We start from the raw sequence: 22,950 nt of genomic DNA, 5'->3' as shown, positions 1-22,950 counted from the left end.
AGTCCAGCCTCTTGCAATGCAGGAATATGCAGCTGCCTCACGTGGTGATCAAACCTGCAACCTTGGCATCATCAGCACCACACTCTAACCAACTGAGCTATCTAGGAGACTGGTGACAGATTGATACACAAAGAGGGACTGGAGTATGACTGTCAGGTGGCAGTGAAATGGCTAATAAAGAGAAATTAAATAGTTCAACGAATGACTTAAGTAAAATGTCAGCTTTGAGAAAGGACTTTGAGAAAGGCAGGCCAACTGCTGGAACTTAATAGTAGAAGGAATTTAAACTTTTCATCTTGTCATGTAGAGAACCCAAAGATACTTCTCAGTAGAATATTTTAGAATCAGAACACTGGAATATAATGAACAACTCTAGGTCAGTCAGTGACCTGGTTCAGACGTTAGTTTGAAATGCAGTTAAACTGAACTATAGTTTAAAAGGTGAACATAATGTGTGCTACTGTAAATGCTTTTCCCTGTTCAGGCTGCTTCCACACTGCTGGGAGCTAAGATATGCTCCTGCTTAGTATCATGTCAAAACCAGAGCTGATGGTTTGTTTCTCTCCAAACAAACCCACGAGCTGTAACCAAGGTTTATTCTTGGCTCACAGCTTTTTGGGAGGAAAGAAACTACAACTCAGGTTTCAGGTGACACAAAAAGATTTAACAGCTTCCAGTATTCCATCCCTACCTTACCTTATCTATTTGTTAAAACATGATCTACATTACAATCAAAGCTGCATGTCACTCTGCTTACTGAGGTATTATCAAAGTTTCCTTGCCAAGTGTTAAATTATCAGTAGTCAAACCTGTTTCTGTTATTTGTTGCAGGAAGCATTGCAATCATTGTTCCACTCGTCCTCTTGGTGACCTTGATTACTACTTTGGTAATAGGTTTGCTACTTTGTAAAAGAAAGCGAAGGTAAGAAATTTCTGTCGAAGGAAAAAGAAGCAATTTACTGGATAAGTTCTAAGGACAACCAACCTTGAATGGTGATCATGGTTGTGTAATTTCAGTCCAGTCCTATCTCTGCATGGCACTGTGTGCAGATACTCCAAAGAATTTGCAATATGAAATACCAATGGGGAATATAACAGGAACAGAGGTGGGAGAGTCAATGGTAGGGCTTGATGAATTTGAGCAAATGTGATACACTTACTTAAAGCTTGATCATAGTTGGGAACTAGGATTAAGAAGATGAATCAAAGGCCACATAGAAAAGGCACATTTTCAGAGGAGCCTTGAAGGAAAGGAACAAAATGACACCAGCTACATGTTCATGGCAAAAGTAAAACAAAGCAAAAAGAAGGGAGAATGGGCGTGACTGTTTAAGGCAGTAAGAGAGAGCTAGTGGAGCGGACAGCATGGGCATCAACAAATCAAGACCAACAGATACGATAGGTAAGGACAATATATTTAGGCTGGGTACACAAAGGGACAGCTAGTGAAGTGGGGAATCTACTGCTGCTGCTACTGCTGCTACTACTAACAACAACAGCAACAGCAACAATTTATTTGTACCCAGCCAGATGGGTGGGGTACAAATTATTTATATTGCCCCAGCCACTCTGGGCAGCTTCCAGCATATGAAAAAACACAGTAAAACATTAAACCTTAAAAAGCTTCCCTATACAGGGCTGCCTTTAGATGTTTCCTAAATGTTATATAATTACTCAACTCCTTAACATCTGATGGGAGGGCATTCTACAGAGTGGGCACCACCACTGAAAGGCCCTCTGCTGGGTTCAGATAATTGTCATACCATCTGAATGTGGCAGAGGGCCTTTTCGGTAGTGGTGCACTTAGGTATGCAAGAAGGGCTTTAAACTTGGCAAATAGCTGGATATAGCGTACAAAGAAGAGACGTGAAACCTATTTACCAAGGAGACTGGACATAGGCTAAAGAAAGGAAGACTTGGGAGGAAAGAGAACTGATTCTGGCTTAGACTTGCTGACCTTGATATTGTAATTAGACAACATAGTGGAGCAGCAGTAGTAGTAGCTGTTGTATTCTGCCCTTCATCCGAAGATCACAGGGCGATTCACACAAAAAAATTCAAAATGAGAACACAACATCAATAGTAAAAACAAAACAAAAACTCCCCTCCCAAAAACAAATAGAGCAATTGGCAGACAGAGAGACTGGGAAGCTGTGGGGTATCTAGAGGTAACGGGGCAACATATAAGAGGTACTGAAAGTCGTAGGACTTAATAATGTTTTCCAAGGAGAGGGATAGTTGCAGAAGGGGTGTGTTTGCAGAGGAAAAGCTTCCCACTCCCCTTGGAAACATTGAAAATTAATCTGGCAAGGCAATCTCCCCCCCACCCTGAAAATCACTTCCTTCTTTTCACAGATTTTTTATACACACACACACACACACACACACACAACCCAATACAGAGATTAATTTGTTCACTCTTTCCCTTGTGATATATTTTAGGGCAAAAACAATCCGACGACAACCAATTATAAATGGAGGAATCAATGTAGAGATTGGAAATCCATCGTATAATATGTATGAGGTGGGCCATAATCACAACGAAAGAGGTCTTTCAGATTTTACATTAAATCCAGAAAAGGTAAAATCAAATATTTGTTTCCTAATTCAAATAATTATGTTTTAAATAATAGCAAAATATTGTCATTGGGTAGGATCCAAAGGTATTCTTCCATTTGCAAAAAGAAGCTCTGATCCAGTTAAGGTTCCAGCTAATATGCAAGGAAGGGGTCAATTTTTGCAAATTTCTCTTCTCCCCTACAGCCCTCCTAAGTACTTCCCACACTATTTCAGAGTGTTCCAAAGCTCTCTGGAGGTGGGGAAAAATAAAATTGGTGAAAATGCCTCCCTTTATTCAGTAGTGGTTGGTAGCTTTTTGACTTGGTAGGGCTGAATTTTTTAACCTGCTCTTTCATCACAATAGGATTTTGACAGCACTTATTTAAGAAGCTTGCCATTATATGTGTACAGACTGACACTGTCTCTTTTTTCTCTGCACATCTTTGGACAGGGAAAGCGTTTCCATGTAAGAGGGTCTAAGTAGCATTTTCAGACAAGATTGACTCCGCACCTCTTAGAAATTAAGCCGTATCACATGACTAAGTTTGTGAATTTATGTATTGTTTACACCTATACATCCACTGCCAGAAAACAAAACACATAAAAACTTTTAAAATGCCGGGAAAACTTGCTTACACAGGTTTCCTCTCCCCAAAATCAAATTAACTATTTATAATCCAAAATATACTTCTCTAAATTAAAACAAAAAACCCCAAAAGTATTCCAACCGTCAGGGGGGACGGACAGTTTCATTTGAGCCATTAGAACAAATCAGAACATATTTGCAATGCATGGATCAGTCCTGAAAATGTGAAGTAATAATCTCTGCTCGTGTGCAAAAGCTCATTACACCATACTAATCATAATTAACCTATGTTATGTCTGAGGTTTAGGAGAATATCTTCCAGATTTGAGGAAGTATGTGGAGTCATAGCCAGATAGGAACAGTGCCTAACGTTTCATTTCAAAAGTCCACTGACAAACTTATAGAAGAGCAAGGTAGAAATAATAAGAACAGAATGTGTGGCTTCAAGATTTTGAGAAGGGATTTTTAATTACGTGACATTTTCAGTGGGAGGGCTGTGGACCAGCCTCCACCACTCTTACTGATCAGGGCCTCTTCTGAAATGGAAAGACTCATTTGAATCCAACCCATTATTTCCAGAATGCTTAATTTATAAGTCACAAATGCAAACATTCATGTGTGAAACCAGCTCAGTATTATACACTGTAACAATTGTGAGTTGTTCCTAATATATATTGATTATTTTCAACTGAAAAACCGTAATACTTTCTTATCCCCGCCAGGTATTTGAAATCTGCACTAACCATATGCTTTTACCTAATTAATTTTGAAGACCTGTGATGGGAAAACACTCTCTTTCCCGCTGCTACAAAATATCTCATGCCTGAGACTGCTCAATGACTTATTTTACATAATGACCATTGTACCATTCCCAAATTGTTCATTATTCAATGGTGATGCTGGAGCGATAGCAAGATAGTGAGCAAAGAGTGTAAAAACTTAAGAACCGCCTGGAACTTTATAGGGATTTAAATTATTTTAATGATTATCACTGCCTGGATGGGTCAGAGTTATCTGGCCCAGCGTTCTGTTTCTAGCAGTGTATCTAGAAAAATCACGTATGGAATGAAGGTGTCAAAATCTGCTCCTCAGAGACATAGAGGTTCCATTTATTTAATGCTGGCAACCAGTATTTGATCCATTCATGGAAAACAGATCTTATTCTTTTGAAATTCATCAGAGATAGCCGCCATCTGCACATCTCAGTGTCAATGAATGTTGTTTTTAAAAAAAGAATCCCAATCAAATGTTCTGGCATTATGCAAAAGGGATTTCTATCTCTAAATGCATTTTATCAATCCTTAATTGTTGTTTTTTTTCTAGACTAAAAAGACCTATATACTGAAGTGATTCTTTGTATGGAATGTGCAATAACCCTTAATGGTTTTCGCTTTACTTTCCTGTACCTTTTCCAAATCTGTGATATCCTTTTAAAACATGGGGTGACCTTAATGGCACTGGGAGAGGCTTCTTTCATCTTGTACATGTGAAGTATTTTGAGGCACATAAAAATTCTGGCCAATCTCTTTGTTACGTGCCAAATGAACACCCCCCCCCCCCCAGTTGCACATCTAACACTAGCAAAGTAGTTTTGCTAAGCTTTCAAAGAATCTCCCCAGCACTTAAAAGGAAACACTCCTGTTGTTCCAAATTACCATCATCTGTACAAGACCTTGAAGAATTATTTCAATACTATGATGTATACAGTTGCCCTATGACAGAGGAGTAGCTGGATTATGAATAGTTTTTAGAAATAGCCAAGTGTGTCCTAGTCAATTAATCACATGTGTATACAATAAATTAGGGCTAGCCCCTAGAGCCATTTGAAAAAATGAAGATTACTCTAGAACAGAAATGCTTCCTGTACTAATGAAAGTATTTTTTAAACTTGTATGCATTAAAAAAAGTATCTTTGGAAAAAGATAAAGTTCAAGTATGTAATTTTACTCATTGCTTGTTCAATACTATTTCAAAGTGTAGAAGGAAAATGCAATATTTTAAAAATAAGAACTAAATGCAAAAAATTGCTGTATTTAAATGCAGGCCAGGTATATAGGGGGAGGGTCCACAGTCTTCAAGCTTCCCCACACAGCACCGCCAATCTACTTAAACTCTGACCTGAAAGGACCTTTAACAGCAGGGGTGAGAAACTGCCATTCATTTTCCATGCTCATTCTACCATAGCCCCTTACTCAAGAGTTAGAAATGATCTGTATGAGTTTACAACTGATAAAGGTAGCACTAATATGCAAACAAGTATTTAAATGAATGGTGTATTTAAAAATAGCCATACAATATGATATGAAACAGTATAAATGAATCTAGACCTGATGTTAAAAATGAAAATGCAATTAATGTGCACAGTTATTATGTGAATAACAGCTGCAGGGAAGCCTGGGGTGCCTGTGGGGATAGATATACAGCTGCAAATGGGAGCTTCCTTAGAAACACAAGTAGCAGCTTCAAAGAGGTGATTTTGTGGCAGGCAGATAAAGAATTTAAATTCTGCTCCCCACCCACCCTCACAATCCTGCTATTTAGATACATGCACATTAATTGTATTGACACAGTTCATGTCACATCTACTTTGGCCCTGGAAATAAAGCAATGATAAGAAAGAAACTTATTCATAGATAAGTCATGTTTTGCTGTGTAGCCTCAGCGCAGCATACGGATTGTTTGCTCCTTCAGAAAAATTAAAACAGACAAGGCACCCATTACAGTAAAACAAAGAAAAGAAGGAAAGGCAGCCAAAGCAGTAAGTAACCAAATGAAAAAGAGACATCCAAGATGAGCATAAGCAAATTTATTACCTAATGAACTTTGAGTATTATAATACTTCTTTAGGTCTTTCAAAGAGAAATTGTCCAAAACTGTCTTCCACAGATGATGTGGTAGCCACCTCTGAAGAAGAGTTATAATCCTCAAAAGGAACTGGACACTATGTTGTCGTCAGCGCCATCTTGAAAACTTCAAATTGAATAGCTCTACCCCATTATGGTGCAGCCAGGTCCAGCTAAGAAATAATTTCAAATATTCAGTCATATTTAGACAGTAGTGTCGAAGGTGATGCTTTGACATCTGTTTTCACAGAAATCAGTGTTTGCACCTTTTAGCTACTAATTCAAAGAGAAACTTCAGGCAAGATAGTAAGCGAGCATAACTAACTGAAAACTTTTTATCACACTAAAAGAAACTGACAGGAGGAAAAAGTGCACAAATTTATGACAAACTATTTCTCTGGGAAATAAATTGTAATAAATTTTTCATTAAAATTAGGATCAACTAGCCACTTTATATTAATACCCTACATCAGACAAATGGTTTATCTGAGTATTATCAGCTGCTCAAAATAATGTGACAGTAACATTACACAATATTTAGTGTCTTAATAAGCAAAATGACATGCCCAATTAGATGCGTTCTCTGTACCTGATTGTGCACTGGATTGTGTAACAGGTTTTAGGGCAGTGGAACAAGTTTATGAGCACAAGGCACAGAACTGAAATAAAGTTAGTGGTAAACTTAAAAGGCATTAAAATTAGTAGGTAGTTGGACATGAATGTTCCCAACGTTCTCTAAATTTCATCTGCTGGACTGGATCCAGACTTTGCTCCCTGCTGGTTAGAATATTCCAAGTGGCATTCCACTCAGAGTATGCTCCAGTTAAGTAGTGGAGGAAGGTGAATTTTGCCAATTCTCTCCCACACTCTTCCCGAGGGTTGGGGACCCTCCAGAACAGTGTGGGGGGGTGTGGCGGCACTGCTGGCAGCAAAGTGAGAGGGAAATTGGAAAAATTAACCTCCCCCTGCCACTCCTCTTCATAGATCAGAAGGTTTCCATGGACAGAACAAGCCTTTATGTCCACAAGTCAAGACTGACTCCGACCCATAATTAATGAGTAATGAATCAAAGACCTTTAAACTTTCTTAAACATCAGTGACATTATTATTAATAATCATATTCATATGCAAGGATGCATGTATTTATATGAAATCATTTACACTCATTTGTAATGTGGTTTCTGCAACTGGATATCATTTTGCATGTATTGCACCAAAACGTTCATAGGCTGTTATAGAGTTGGCAATCACTTTTTTTCTTTTTCTTTTTACAATATACAGCATGAGACAAACAGACTGGACAGACCCATTCACTGGGCTTTTATAGGGCTTTAATTATGAGCTTATCTGGCCATGAAAAATGGAGCTCAAGCCAATTGCATAGGCTATGGTTATATCACACAACATTCAGCCCAATGCTATGTGTGTTTACGCAACAATAATTCTACTAAGTCTAGTATCAATTAGGTATGCATAAGGTTGCAGCCTTAATAATATCCAGAAATTTCCTTTAGGTAAAGGTAAAGGTACCCCTGCCCATACGGGCCAGTCGTGTCCGACTCTAGGGTTGTGCGCCCATCTCACTTAAGAGGCCGGGGGCCAGCGCTGTCCGGAGACACTTCCGGGTCACGTGGCCAGCGTGACGAAGCTGCCCTGGCGAGCCAGCACCAGCGCAGCACACGGAAATGCCGTTTACCTTCCCGCTATAAAGCGGTACCTATTTATCTAGGTGGGCAGGAGCTGGGACCGAAAGACGGGAGCTCACCCCGCCGCGGGGATTCGAACCGCCGACCATGCAATCGGCAAGCCCTAGGCGCTGAGATTTTACCCACAGCGCCACCCGCGTCCCTATGGTCCTGTAACCATATCCTAATGATGAAAATTATCATGAAAATTATCTAATATTTTCATGCATGCTTCAAGCATATTATTTTTTTGTAAATAAAATGATACAGAAGTTATAAAGACATTACTATAGAAAAAAGGCATCCTGCAAAAATGCTCATAATTAAACCATAACAAAGTCTAATGACTAGATCTGTCCTATGGGCTCAATGTCGAGGTGGTCTGAATGTTGTGGTTGTTTTTATATATTAAGTACAATTACCAAGTGAAATATTGAAGTGTATGAGTAGGATATTTAGAACTTAGGAAAAGAGTTTATTTAAGTCTGCTCTAGTTGCCCTTTGAAACTTCTCCTACACCTTCCATGCACAAGCACAACATGTATGAGTTTCTCCATCAGCTGTCCTCATACAAGTGGAGAACTTGAGAGTCACTTCATGTGCCTGTGGAACATGTATCCAAATGGACTGCGCACATGTGAATATATGTGCCTGTACACAGTAAGAAGGCAGGCTTTTAAAACACTATTCATTAGCTTAGATCAACATCCAGGCTGGAGAGGCACCCATTATTGTCACTAAAGCACCCTGCCCTTTACTAACTTTTAAATCAGAATATTGCAGTGGCAGCTGGGCTGAAGAGAAGGTATCCTAACATACTATGAAGTTTGTAAGCATTTCTGCAGCAGTATCCTTTGAGAGTTGTGGTCATTCCAAGGGTAACTGCTATCCATATTCTCCATAACAGGATCATATGAAAATATAAGAAACTGAGAAATGAATTGGCATCGTTTTCATATGTTCCCCTCCCATATTTCCAATAAACTTGATTTCCCCTCAGTGTTTTTTCCCCTTGAAAAATAGGCGTCGGTACTCACCATGAAGTTGTTACAGTAAGTGCCACACTTTTTAACAAAAAGAAGAGCCGGTACTGCTTACTCTTGAGTACCCCCCTGAGAAAAAGCACTGTTTCCCCTCATGTTGCATGTCATCTGTTGTATTAAAAGCATGTCCCATTAGATATTTAACAACTCTTTGTTATTTGCGTGAGCCAAGGAAATGAATAATCATGTCCCGATTTGTTCCTATGTGTGCACGTTGTATGATGTATTAAATTGAGAGGTTTCTTGATTTTTCTGCTTGAGCTATTCTTAATATCACATATTTATCTCTTTTCAGCCAACAAACTACTCCAATCCAGTGTATGCAAAATTGTACATGGATGGGCAAAATTGTCGAAACTCCTTAGCCAGTGTTGATGAGAGGAAAGAACTCCTTCCAAAGAAAATAGATATTGGCATAAGGGAGACTGTGGCATAATCCATTGTAACCTTTTGTATACTGTATAAATGTATAAAATATAATGATTACTTTTCTATGTACCAACAGTATTATAATTGTTTTAGCATCAGCATTACCTCTGGATTTATTTTTTTTCTGTTTGGTTGGTGGTTTTCTGGGTTTTTCTTTTGCTGATGACTTGACTGACCATTTGTATGGTATTTTTATGAAAAAAAAATCTGCACTACAGTAAAATTTACAACAATGCTGCTGATATAACACACATTGAATTTGTTACAAATTAAAAAAAAAATCCTTTGTAGTGTGAATATGAGCAATCTATTTTGTATGAGCCTTTTCCTTTGGTTTTACTTAATCAATGAAGATGATATCTGCACTTTTCCATTATATGGTCTGAAGGCTGTAGTACAGTGTGTGAATTTGTTTATCTTTTAAATGGTGGAAGTATGGATGGTCTACTCTCTTTGTGCCCATTAAAAATTCACTTCAGATTGTTAAAATTTTAGGAAACCTAATTTCACAAATAAAGCATAACTTCCTTTTACAGTTAGCTTTAGGTTGCCAAGAAGTTATGAGTACTATAGAGAACATCTAATGGTCTGCATGAACACAGATTTTTCCGTTTTGGAGATTCAGTGGTCGTCCAAGCTATACTAAACATATATACCATGTAAAAAACCTTTCGTATTTAGTAAAACCGTATAGAACTTAGTGATATACGACTTGCAAGTGGAAAGACCTTAACTGATGTGTGCTAAGGCCTATTCTGCAGTCCTGTATACAGTAGCTTACCTGGAGCACAAGAGGGCATCGCCTACACACATATTATATATTTATTTACTCAGCCATATGCATTATTTGTGTATGATGAATTCCCCTGTGGTGTAAGGAGAGCAAAAAGCCATAAGCACACACATCAATAAGAGAACTCTTAAAGGGAAGAGTGGGGAGAACCCAAACTTGCCTAAAAATATTAAATCAAGCCAGTCTTCATCATTTTGTATCTGTTTAAAAGCTACTGTGGATTATTTTTAAAATTTCTTCAACAAACCTCAAAATCACATTCTCAGTAGTGGGTGGAGAGCGTTCAATGTAATGAGTTTCCAGCACTTTCTCTGGTACAGTATTAGCTTATTTTATGTTGTTATGAAGAATAAAAAAAAGAAAAATCAATACAATTTGCCTTTTTTTAATTGTGACAGAAATACGTAGTGCAATTTCTCTAGGTTGTTAAGAAAAAAAACAGTCCTTGAAATATTTTATACATAACTTTAAAGGCACAAAATATTTCACACACCTGTACACAAAGAATGGGGGTGGGGGCTTTTGTTCTTCTGCTACACATTACTGATTTTTTAGCTGTCATGAGATATTAATCTAACAGATTAAATATGTTTGTGGTGGCTCTTTTTCCCCTTTGTACGAACATTGCAAAAAATAATAATACAGCTGTTTTATAAAAGATTTTGTTGTATTATGTGCATGCATACTACCTATTTCTAAACTTTGCCATGTTGAGGCCTTTATTAAAAAGAACTTGATTCATGTAATACTAGTGCAGTTGTGCTTGAACAATGTTATACATATCGCAACCCTTTTTGAGTATTGGTTAAAACTATTTTTAACAGAATAATATATTTCATTTGGTTAAAAAAAGTCATTTTGCCTATGTTTTTTAAAAAATGAAGTCCTACATACTTCACAAAAATGTTGACTTCTATTTACTCAAATGAAACTCTAACACTCTAACTACCCTGTTGAGGAGTTTGTAAATACATTCAAAAACATATTTCTTGAGCAATGTCAACTCAAGAAACACAGATCCGTTATACTTAACGTGGGAAGCAAAATGTCAAACTTTCAATTTTTATGTCATATTTTGCCCTCAACACAAAGTTGTACAAAATGTCAAACTCTACTTCTTCTGTTTAAGAAGAGTAAAAGTTGCTAAATAAACATGGTGGCTCTGATCCATGACAAAGACAAAGTAACCAAACTGCAAACACAAAGCCTTTTTTTAAAAGCTGAATTTTCACTAGTCAGATGGTTGACAGTGAAAAAGTTGCATGGGAGGAAGCTGAATCCAGTCTCCCTACTCGCCCTTCTGAATAATGAACAGCAGATTTCAAAGGTTTTTAAATGGCTAGTACACGTGGTTCTAGTTTCTGGGTCAGTCTGAAGAATACTGCACAAAAATCTATTTGTGCACAGGATTCTCTGTCCAACCAGTGACAAACAAACATGTTCAGTGTTCAAGTCAGTGGACTATAGCCAATTAAGTCCTACTCACAGAAGACCCATTGAAAGTAATGTTATGGTAGGTTTGCTGCTCATACAATTTTACCAATTTGCTCCTCAAAGTCCATCAATGTTTGCTTGTTTTGCCAAAGCAGGCACTCCTGTTAATTATCATCATTTGGGAAGGTCCACTAATTCTGAAGGAAACCTACCTTGACACTATATGAAATTTGCTCTGACAAGAAATAATGATGGCCACTAACACAGATGGCTTGAAAAGAGAAGTGAGAAGGCTATCAGGGCCTCCTAGCTGATGCTGGCTATGCTGACCAAATTCTTCCTCATTGCTGGGAGGCAGTACGCCTCTGAATACCAGTTGCTGGGGGTCACAAGTGAGGAGAGTGCTTAAGCACTCAGGTTCTGCTTGTAGCCATCCCATCGGCAGCTGGTATTGTAAGAACCGGTACTGTAAGAACAGAATGCTAGGCTAGCTTTTCTCATAGTCTTGTGACACTGCTATTCAACTACCCTAGAAGCCACTTGGTCCTGTTCATCCTTCCTAATCTGTGGCCTACATTTTAACTAATCTCTGTTAAAGGTAAAGGTACCCTTGACCATTAGGTCCAGTCGTGGCCGACTTTGAGGTTGCGGAGCTCATCTCACTTTACTGGCCGAGGGAGCCGGCGTACAGCTTCCGGGTCATGTGGCCAGCATGACTAAGCCGCTTCTGGCGAACCAGAGGAGCACACGGAAACGCCGTTTACCTTCCCGCCGGAGCGGTACCTATTTATCTGCTTGCACTTTGACATGCTTTCGAACTGCTAGGTTGGCAGGAGCAGGGACCGAGCAACTGGAGCTCACCCCGTCGCGGGGATTCGAACCGCCAACCTTCTGATCAGCAAGTCCTATGCTCTGTGGTTTAACCCACAGCGCCACCCGCGTCCCTCTCTTACTGTGCTTTTAAATAACCTCCCAGAGAGCTGCTGGCGCTCCTGCTCTGTTTCCAGCACTGGCCAGTGGGACAAAGGGTAGGGCAGATAATGGTAGGCAGAGGCAGAACGAAAGGGAGGCAGAACACTGCTAGTCTATGCAAACTCAAAGTGAATCCTACTTCTGCGTAAAATGCATAGGATTATGTTAGTAACAATACATTCTTTTTATCTCATAACAACCCAACACAATGCATATTTTCCCATATTAGCTTTCTCCTGGGTTTAGAGCCAAGGTTTTTTTAAAAAATGACAACTATTGTTATTTATTAAATTTGTATACTGCCCTTCATCCAAAATTCACTGGGCAGTATACAATCCTTCTCCAACCATGCAGTCTAGAAAGGTTTTTCAGGTTGTACATTTTGTGGGGAACAAGTATGGTTGCAACCTATTCTCTGCACCAAGTTCCTGTACTTTTAACAGCGGCAGTAGTAGAAGATATTCAACAGATGTACTTTTCTCAAAAACAAAAGTTTAGGAGCCTGCTTTGGGCATCAAAATGAACACTCACAGCCACAAACCAGTTGCAATACACCATTTGAGTGCATGCAAACCTCTCAAACCCAGAGACTAATAGGAAAAACACACACATCTCCCTCCCGGGAATTCTTTTCTGGAGATGCAGAGATGGAACCAAGTCACAGTGATGCAGACTCCAAGCAAGAAGATGAGACACAGAGAGCATAGAAACTTAGTTATCAGAGTGTGGGGAGAGTGAGAGTGGGGGCTCAGATTTGGTGATCTCACAGATAAACAGGCAACAGTTTATCCTCTCTCTCTCTCTCTCTCTCTCTCTCTCTCTTCTGTCATGAAGTTGATTCCTGCCTTTGGTTTAAGATCAGAAACGTGGATAGAAAAATTAAGAACTTGGCGCATGGTATTTGAGGACAGAATTATGTGTGACATCAGCAAACCCATTTCCCCAGGCATTGTCAAGGGGGGGGGGGGACTGCAAAACAACATGGAAGAGTCTCAGAGAAAGCTTGGGTACTTACCAGTTTTCGCATCTACCAAATTGTGCTGCCAGTGCCTCACTCACTGATTTCCTCCTATCTGAGTTTTCTTCTACTCTGTAAAAACAATTGGTAGGGGAGGAAAGTTTAAAAATGATTAGGGGAGTTTTTATTAGGTCTGAAATTACACACATTTGTGCCCAGTGATAGTGTACTAGAAATGTCCAGTACTGCACTGACATTATGAAGCAAACAAGAAGCTGTATAATAATATAGAGTGTAATTATAGTAATTACAATTTAAAAGTAGCCTTCTTTGAAGTACATTTTTATAATATGAAAAGAAACCAGAAGCTCAGGATTTTTTATTTTTACTTTGCTAAGTATTTTTATTGTTTTCCATAAATGCCTAACAAAATAAAACTAGACAACTAAACAAAATCCTAACACCCCTCAAGCCCATTTTTTAAAAATTACTATCACCAATGTTCATGTTAGAAAGTTGCTGATCTATTTCTATTTTGATTCAATCCTTCGTTGTTATTTTAATTCTGCCAGCATTTTTCACTAGTAGCTTTGAGCAAGTGGAATATATCAAGAGAAAACTGATAGTTAAGATGAATGAAAAAAAAACCTGAGATAACACAAGTGACAGAACATCATGAATTTCAAAACTACATTGGAAGATAGTGATCATGTTAAGGTCATTGCCTATAAAAAGAAGGCAAGCCATATTAGTGCTATGTAGAGCATTGCTTTCTTATATTCCAACATATTAATCTGAAAATAGGTAAGTACTGTCTACATTATGTAGTAGTCTTTGGAAGAGAAAGAATAAGAGAACTAAACACTTCCCATAGAGGGATTAGAATGAAAGTTTATTGCTCTGAGTTCCTATCGCCTCTTTCTTTCATCTTGGAATATAGTGGCTTAGAAGAAAGGGGGGAAAGGCAGCATAAGGTGACTTATAATGATAAGGAAATCTAAAGTACCCTGCAAGGCACCAGACACAACCTTTCATGTTTGTGCGATCAGCTGCGATAAAGGACATGCTATCCACTCTGAGTGAAAACAAGAAATTCAGCTTGCCAAAGAAGGCTAAGCTCCTCTCAGGATAAAACTGTTGCCTCATGAACTTTGAATTACTATTTAGGAGCATGAAAGCACACCGCAGAAAGCAAACCTAAAAGACAAAAAGCAACACCATGAGGCTTTTCTGCTGAGATTGCCATGGTGCTTCAACAGCTGAGAACTGATCAACTGAGGCTAATTTTCTTAAACTTTACTTTTACAGAGGGTGGATTTGCATTTTTAATAAACAGTTTAAAGGGTGCAATTTCTATACACTAAATTGAAGAACATACTAAAAACAGTAACAAAGGACAAGACAGGTTACAAAATGCATAGGAAAATGTAAAAATTAATGTGGCTATTAACACGCTCCTTCCTATGGAGCAGGTTGAAAATACAGCTTTCATTTCTTCCAATGCATCTTTGTATGCAGTCATTTTTAACTTTTAAAGTAAACACCCTATCTTCAAAGTTGACCTAAGCACAATCTAAATGGACAGAGATGTTTGCAATACAGATCTGATCAGTTTATCTACAGCCAAAAAGATACTGGGGACACAATTTATCTCCAAGTGAGGAGGGGGAAATGTTTGTTATAAGAGTAATTTTTGCCACTTCTCAGATAACTTTCTCTTCCGCTCACACTGTAGGGCCAAGGAACATATCAGTCACCAACTTCCTTCAATGGGTAGATTACCTATGAACTGAGGAATCTCCCCCACTCCTGTATACCTAGTTTGGAAGTTGCAGTATTAATAAAAATATTATACACTGGGATCCTTCTTAAACATATTTTCAGGTGGTTTAAATAAACAAGCTCTCTTGCTTGAAGCATGCTAGAGCTGCACCCACTGCAGCATGAGTTTTAATTTAGTACAATGCGGGTGGCGCTGCGGGTTAAACCACTGAGCCTAGGACTTGCCAATCAGAAGGTCAGCGGTTCGAATCCCCACAATGGGGTGAGCTCCCATTGCTCGGTCCCAGCTCCTGCCAACCTAGCAGTTCGAAAGCACGTCAAAGTGCAAGTAGATAAATAGGTAAACAGCGTTTCCGTGCGCTGCTTTGGTTCGTCAGAAGCGGCTTAGTCATGCTGGCCATGACCTGCTGGCTCCCTCGGCCAATAAAGCGAGATGAGCACCACAACCCCAGAGTCGGTGATGACTGGACCTAATGGTCAGGGGTCCCCTTTACCCTTTACCTTATTGTCTGGCAACCATAAAGCTGAGGGAGAGCTTTAAAACATGACAGAAAAAACAATATGAACAGAACAGACCATCCCAGAACAGTATTTTTATAGAACTCACTGAAGCCCTTAACTCCCCCTTCTCCACAGACATGGTCAACCATATAGACCCCCCAGCTCATGGCTCCATGCCCTACTGTCAGCCTGTCCTGTTAAGATTACCCAGTCTACCTAATCTCCCATTATGTATAATGGAAGACACACATATCCCTTGAATACACTAAGTAAGGAATGGGCTGCATCTAGCAAGGATAGGAGAAATAGCTCCAGGCAATAGCTCTTCTCCCAATGTCCAAACATTTAAAGCACCTCTTCCTGATGAACGTGACTGTCTTGTGAGTGGCTAGTTAAGAGCCAGCTGTCAGTCAAAGGCCACCAGGAAGGTGCCTTTAGAAGATTACTGTTGCCAACAGCCTTTGTCCTTCAACTTTCATCTATCAACACTGCAATGTTATCCACAAGACCAGAAGCCTGTTCTTCAGTAATTACAATAGAGTAGACTTAAATTGTTTTCTTTATTTTCTGTAAAAGCTCCATTTTGCCTCTTTCTTTTGTCCACCTGCCTTTTATTCTTAATACACTTCTTGAATGGGTTCATGTGTGTGTTGGTGCTAGACTCCAAATATTACTACCCCCCTGAGAGCACTGACCGTATGGCTTCATGCCGTGTGTGTAAGTGGAATTTGGCAGAGAAAAGCCAGCTGCCTTGGGCTCCAATAAGAGACAAATAAAGCTGCATGCTCTCTCTGTGTCTCCTTTGAGTATTTGCCTTGGATTCTCAGATTTTGTTTCTGCTTCAGGTTAGAACAGGTGTGGGGCACTAAAACAATTATTATTATTTTTTAAAACAATCCAATACAAATGCAGACTGGGAAATATCTCCACGTAAAGGGCTTGTTGGAAGAAGGAGGTCTTAAGTAGATGCCAAAAGACAACAGAGCCAGTTTCTGTCTAATATTTAACAGGAGGGGATTCCAAAGTGTAGGTGCTACAAGGCCATAGTACATAGTAAAGGCCTGGTTTCTATATCGTGCAGAACAGATCTTCTGATGAGTTGGTATCTGCAGGAACCCCTCACATGCTGAGTGCTCAACTGGGTATATATAAGGGTTATCTCCCAAGGCTTATCTGACAATAGAAAACTGTCCTATTTCCAAGCGTAATTATAATGATAATGAAATTTTCTATGATACACACTAAAACATCTTCATAAATATTTGAAAATATGCTGTTCAACGGATTCTGGAAGACAGGAGGCTGACTCCTGACAGCCAATTAATTATCACAATCAGAGGAATTCTAGACAAAGTACCTTCACTGTTAATGTGAAGCCTAATTAAAATTCATGTCCCATAAAAGTCACTTGACTCTCAATTATGATTAAGTATGCAAGGTCACTAGAACACAGTGAGAGACTGAGCCAAATGCAGTCCCTTAGTTACTCAGTGACAGTTCAAAAGTATTGTCATGCTTTGTGAAGAACTGTACGTAAAATACAAATTACAGTTCAGTGTATTTCAGTGTGAATGGCTGACAGCAACAATCTTCTGGCCTTGTAGCTTATTTGAATGTGCTGCAGTAAAGTAGGTGGAACCAACTGGTGCCCTTGCACTCGTGGAATTGCTTTTGATCCAGCAAAGGTATCCACTAATAGAAGAGGAAGCTATTTTCCCCAGCACCATTCATGTTATATTGAACCCAGTCAGATGGGCGGGGTACAAATATTACAATTATTATAATATTTAAAGCCTTTTGCTGCCATCCGTCTCCAAAGATATCAATGTGGAATATAAAAGGGATGAATAAACGAAAAATACCTAAATAAAATACAATAAAATTAAAGGAATAAATAAATAAATGTTGACATTGGTACTAACAGTACAGTCATACCTCGGGTTACAGACACTTCAGGTTGCGTTTATTCGGGTTACGGACGCACCGAAACCCGGAAGTACCGGAATGAATGGGTTACTTCCAGGTTTCGGCGATTGTGCATGCACAGAAGTGCTAAATTGCGCTTTGCGCAGAAGCGCCAAATCGCAACCCGCGCGTGCACAGATGCGGCGCTGTGGGTTGCGAATGTGCCTCCCACACGGATCACGTTCGCAACCCGACTGTCCACTGTACTCCTATAGAAAAGGGATTCTAGAGATATGGTGCCACCACAGAAAAGACTCCCTTGTTATCATGTAACAAACTTCCCAGGGCAAGGGAAGAGCCAACCCCCTTGGAAGATCCTGCATTCTGCAGTAACTGAAGCTTCCAAATAGTTTTCAATGGCAGTTCCACATACTACACATTTGAGTAATCAAATCAAGGCTTTAACCAGAGAATGCATCATAGCGGCAATACTATCACAGTCCAGGAGTTGTGGTAGGAGGCAAACCAACCCCAAAACTGCAATGGGTGTCTACACACTTGCGCTCCCTTGGGGAATGCAACCCCATGTAGAACAGATTGCTCACCTAATTCCCAGACAAAGGAACCATCTACCAACAACACCTCTATCTTGTTTGGCTTTGTTCGGCTTTAGAGCCAGTGTGGTGTAGTGGTTAAGAGCGGTGGACTCGTAATCTGGTGAACCGGGTTCGCGTCCCCGCTCCTCCACATGCAGCTGCTGGGTGACCTTGGGCCAGTCACACTTCTCTGAAGTCTCTCAGCCCCACTCACCTCACAGAGTGTTTGTTGTGAGGGAGGAAGGGAAAGGAGAATGTTAGCCGCTTTGAGACTCCTTCGGGTAGTGATAAAGTGGGATATCAAATCCAAACTCTTCTTCTTCTTCTTTAGTTTGTTTGTCCTCACCCAAGCCACATCAAATTCAGTTGTAGCTACACAGTAGTAATCTACACAAACTGTAATCTGCACAGTTGCAATCTACACAAATTCAGTTGTAATCTACACAGACTGCAACCTATCACCTGCACAGCCTCACTTGACTTAGATAATATATAGAGAAAAACACCACACTCCAAAACCTCTGATGATCTCACCAAGTGGTACATATGTTTAACAGCATGGGGGATAAGATGGAATTTTGCAGGACTCTACAGCACAATGCAATGGAGTCAAGCAAAAATCACCCATGCTATTATCTGAAAGCAGCACTGGGAGGAATCCAATGTCACATTAAGGTGAACGTTTCATCAGGGCAAGCATTTCACCCTCTTGTCTCCCTGTTCTGCACTGTTCCATGGATTCTTCTGACCACTGCAAGCCAGTTTCACGGGGCATGGGGGAAAATGGGGGGGGACCCCATTGTGCAAGTAAAAATCCTTGCACAAGGCTTCTGCTGATTGGACTCATGAGTGCCCCTAACTCCCATTCTACAGAGTTAATCTTGCAAGATACTATGGTATCAAAAGCTTTGGAGAGATCGAGAAGAATTAACAGAATCACACTCCACCTCTCCCCTCTCAACAAAGCTCATACATTAGGGTCTTAGTGCCCAAACCCAGACTAAACCTGGACTTAAATTAATTTAGGTGATCTTTTCTATTTCATTCAAAAACAAACTGAGGGCAACTGCCACGACCTCCTCAAGCACCATGCCCTCAAACAGGGATTTTAACAACTGGGCAATACAAATTACAATTTCCTAGGTCCCAAAACGTTTATGAAGGAATGGCTATGGAATGGCCATCTTCAGTCAGCAAATTAAGAATACTGTGCTGTTATCAAGTTACGCTACTGAAGTAAGCTGCCCTCCCAGCCTTGGAAATAATAGGTTTTAGATGTAATAAGCATGCATATCTGCACAAACATCAGTGAAGCCTCTTTAATTAGCTGTAGTCTATGTAGCACTCAACAGTTAATCAGTTTCATTTATTTTTGATTTTTTTATATATAAAAAAATCTGAGGTTGGATGTTTTTGTGTTGTCAGCAAGGAATTTTGATGCTAGGATGAGAAGTTGCATGTTTTTCATATATAGTGGCCTATCATCAATTTGAACCTAATGGAAAACATCGCTTAACAACATTTCAAGGGCTGAGTTATAACAATGTGTGCGATTGAGGTATTTGATCATCATCATGAAATCTGATCAAGGAGCATCAATGCTACATTTGTATTTTCCCAAGATGAGCCACTCCAATAGCAATTTAATTTCAATGAAGAGGCATAATAAAATTAAATTTCAGATAAAAATTCGTACTGCGAAACAAAGCCAAGTTCCAACAGAAAGCCTGGACATTCATTTTTTTTAATCAGGGGCTTGCTAGCAATGCAATCTACTGAGAAAGCACCAAAGCTAGATTATGTAAGATGCAATATCTATTTAGATGCAAAAGTGTGCAATTGCTCAAAGTATTTTAGAGTCAATTCTAAAATGCTGGTTCTCAAAGCCAAGTTCTGTTGCATCTTGTTTTCCATTGGTTCATAATGACAGTATCAAAGTATAAAAATCAAAAATCCCATACAAAATGCAATCATTAACCCCCCCCCAAAAACCCCCCAACTATCTACAGTAGTACCTTGGTTCTCGAATGCCTTGGCACTTGTACGTTTTGGCTCCTGAACACAGCAAACCCGGAGGTAAGTGTTCCAGTTTGTGAATGTTTTTCAGAAGCCAAACATCTGATGCGGCTTCCGCTCAACTGCAGGAAGCTCCCACAGCCAATCGGAGGCTGCGCCTTGGCTTCTGAATGGTTTCGGGAGTTGAATGGACTCCCGGAACGGATTAAGTTCGAGAACCAAGGTACCACTGTATCATAATTGTACAATGTTAAAGAAAGTAAGGTTTTTAAAAAACAAAACCTAAAATTATATTCATGTACACCTTTTCACCAGCTGGAAATGTCACAGACTTAAAACAGCACAATCTTCTCTTGAAAAAGTCAGAAATTAAAGTAAGACTGCCAAAGAAGACCCTCACCTGAAACCCAGGACAGCCATGCCAGTCATGGCAGACAATATTGAATTAGCAGCACCAGTGATCTGGCTCAGTATAAAGCATCTTTCTATCTTCACAAGTATAAAGGTGTTGCATGGTAATATCGTTACTTCAGCTCTCTGGATTTTTGTACTCATGAGGGTGGGAGCCCACATCTTTATAGACTTAAGATTCTGCCTGTGGCTAATTTTTATATAAACCTTTCTATTTTCTAACACATTTTGTGCAGGCTTCCAGGGGTCAGGGTTTTGAAAGAGAGAATATAATGTAGAAATTAGGTTACTCCATATTCATGTCTAGAATCCCTAGCCCTGTATTTTCTTCTTCTCATTATTCAGAGATGGAAGACAACACTTTTAAACACAGTTGACAACTGAAAGCAATAGCAAAGTTCTGGTAAACAATAAATTTACTGCCTGAAGCTTGCTGGCAGCAAGAGCTTGGCACTGTTAAAAATATATATTCTGATTCTGCTTATGCAAGTTTTTGAAGGAACTAGTGTGGTTCTGAAATTTGGTGACATGTAATGATGTGGGACTAGCTCTTTATTAAACTGTCCTGCATTTCTATTTCTTGAGACAGAGAGATCTTGCAGCTGGGAAATTGTAGGTGGCCTTTAGCTAACTAGACAACCTATTTCAACTATGATTTAGCTTGCACAGTCCACCCAAAATGACATGGTCTCTGCTAAGGCAATTGAAAATCCAAATATTTCAAAATTTGACAGGTGACAATAGGCCTGTATTGCATTAAGCAAAAATACCAATGAGCCTAGAAAGCCCATTAAAGACTAAAGCAGTTATTATGTTATAAACTTTTGTTGACTACAGTCCACTTCAATGTGTAAACAATTCATTTACATAAATACTCTTAAAATATCCTTTAATAATCCTAAAAATTATAGAAGATCCATTCTAATACTCTACAAAATATATGACAACTGGGTTTCTCTTTTTGGAGAGTTTTATTATCTCACAATATTTCTGGAGCAGTCATACCTATTCATGCACTATGATGCCTGAATAATGTTCTTTTAGTCATGTTTCTTGAATGCATACTTCACGTCACATTTTCCCAGGTTCATTAAGCATGAGCAGGGGAAAAAATTGATTTACCCAGAGAACTATATCTACTGTATATATTGGGTTTTTTTAAATGTAGAGTAAAAACTTACCGCAGAAGGCAAATGGATTAGACTGTATTAGAATATTAGGTAAGTCATAAAAGTATAGGAATGTGCATCAGATTTGAACTGAGAGATGAGCCAGGGTACCTTGTAAGGAATTGTATGACAACGCACAATTCAAACCAAGGTCCTATGAAGCACTTTGAGGTCCTGACATCTCAGAAATGCTACATACAAGCATCTACTAATGGTTACGCTGTATCTAAGCATATTGTATTAGCAAAACAGCACAGCCGGGGGAGGGAGGCAAGGAGGAGTAGCTTTGTGAATGCACGTCTCCTGCTTATGGAAAACTTGCATATGGGGAAGGGTCTTATGTATGATCAGAGGGAATCGTTTTAGCAGAGCCCTCCAATCCCTGTGCTTTGGGGGAGGAAAGAGTTTGCAAGAGCAAAACATATGTCACTAAGAATGAAGGGTAGAGATGGGGAGCTCCATTGTGACTGACCAGTGGAGCTTGGAACTGGAAGGAAAGATTTTCCATGGGAATTAAAGTCTATTAGTTCCAAATATTAGAATCTACGGTCACCCAATGAAGCTGAATGCTGACATATTCAGGATACGCTTCTCCACAAAGCACATAAACTACAAAAACTCACTGCCACAAGATATAGTAATTGACTATCAACCTGGGATAGCATAAGAAATGTTTGGACAATTTCATGAGCGATAAGGCTATCCAAAGTGACTAGCCGTGATGGTAGTATGCCTTTGAATACCAGTTACTATGGAGCATTACAGTGGTACCTCAGGTTACAGATGCTTCAGGTTACAGACTCCACTAACCCAGAAATAGTACCTCGGGTTAAGAACTTTGCTTCAGGATGAGAACAGAAATCATGCAGCGGCAACAGGAGACCCCATTAGCTCAAGTGATACCTCAGGTTAAGAACAGTTTCAGGTTAAGAACGGACCTCCAGAACGAATTAAGTTCTTAACCTGAGGTACCACTGTATTAGGCAGAATGTTGTTGCATTCATGGCCTGCTGGTGGGCTTTGGGTTGGCCATTGTGAGAACAAAACCTTATACTATGTGCAGCTAGGCCTAACCCAGCAGGGCACTTCTTACATTGTTAACATCTCAGTGCCACTGAGTGGAGAATGGGGGTAAGGCTAGAGCAGGCATAGGCAAACTCAGCCCTCCAGCTGTTTTGGGATTACAACTCCCATTATCCCTAGCTAACAGGACCAGCGGTCAGGGATGATGGGAATTGTAGTCCCAAAACATCTGAAGGGCTGAGTTT

At 39.5% G+C, this 22,950-nt stretch overlaps 1 protein-coding gene and 1 long non-coding RNA gene across 5 annotated transcripts in view; one reads left to right on the top strand and one right to left on the bottom strand.

Annotated features, from left to right (window-relative positions):
• The window catches only part of LRP1B (LDL receptor related protein 1B), a 776,343-nt gene extending 766,040 nt beyond the window's left edge, over positions 1-10,303 (top strand). For all 3 annotated transcript variants that reach the window (XM_081004634.1, XM_081004635.1, XM_081004633.1), the window contains 4 exons: positions 832-922; positions 2,443-2,581; positions 5,189-5,287; positions 9,012-10,303. In XM_081004634.1, coding sequence (XP_080860760.1) covers positions 832-922; positions 2,443-2,581; positions 5,189-5,287; positions 9,012-9,152 — 470 coding nt within the window. In that variant the 3' untranslated portion in view covers positions 9,153-10,303. The remainder of the gene's footprint in view (positions 1-831; positions 923-2,442; positions 2,582-5,188; positions 5,288-9,011) is intronic.
• LOC308479324 overlaps positions 1-22,950 on the bottom strand; it is a 207,150-nt gene that overhangs the window by 40,105 nt on the left and 144,095 nt on the right. For both annotated transcript variants that reach the window (XR_013987606.1, XR_013987607.1), the window contains one exon: positions 13,360-13,434. This is a non-coding gene — a long non-coding RNA (uncharacterized lncRNA). The remainder of the gene's footprint in view (positions 1-13,359; positions 13,435-22,950) is intronic.

Source organism: Podarcis pityusensis, assembly GCF_964106645.2.
Source record: "Podarcis pityusensis genome assembly, chromosome: 1".
Classification (NCBI taxonomy): domain Eukaryota; kingdom Metazoa; phylum Chordata; class Lepidosauria; order Squamata; family Lacertidae; genus Podarcis; species Podarcis pityusensis.
Note: the sequence above shows the minus strand (reverse complement) of the source record. Positions and strands in the feature narration are given on the sequence as shown.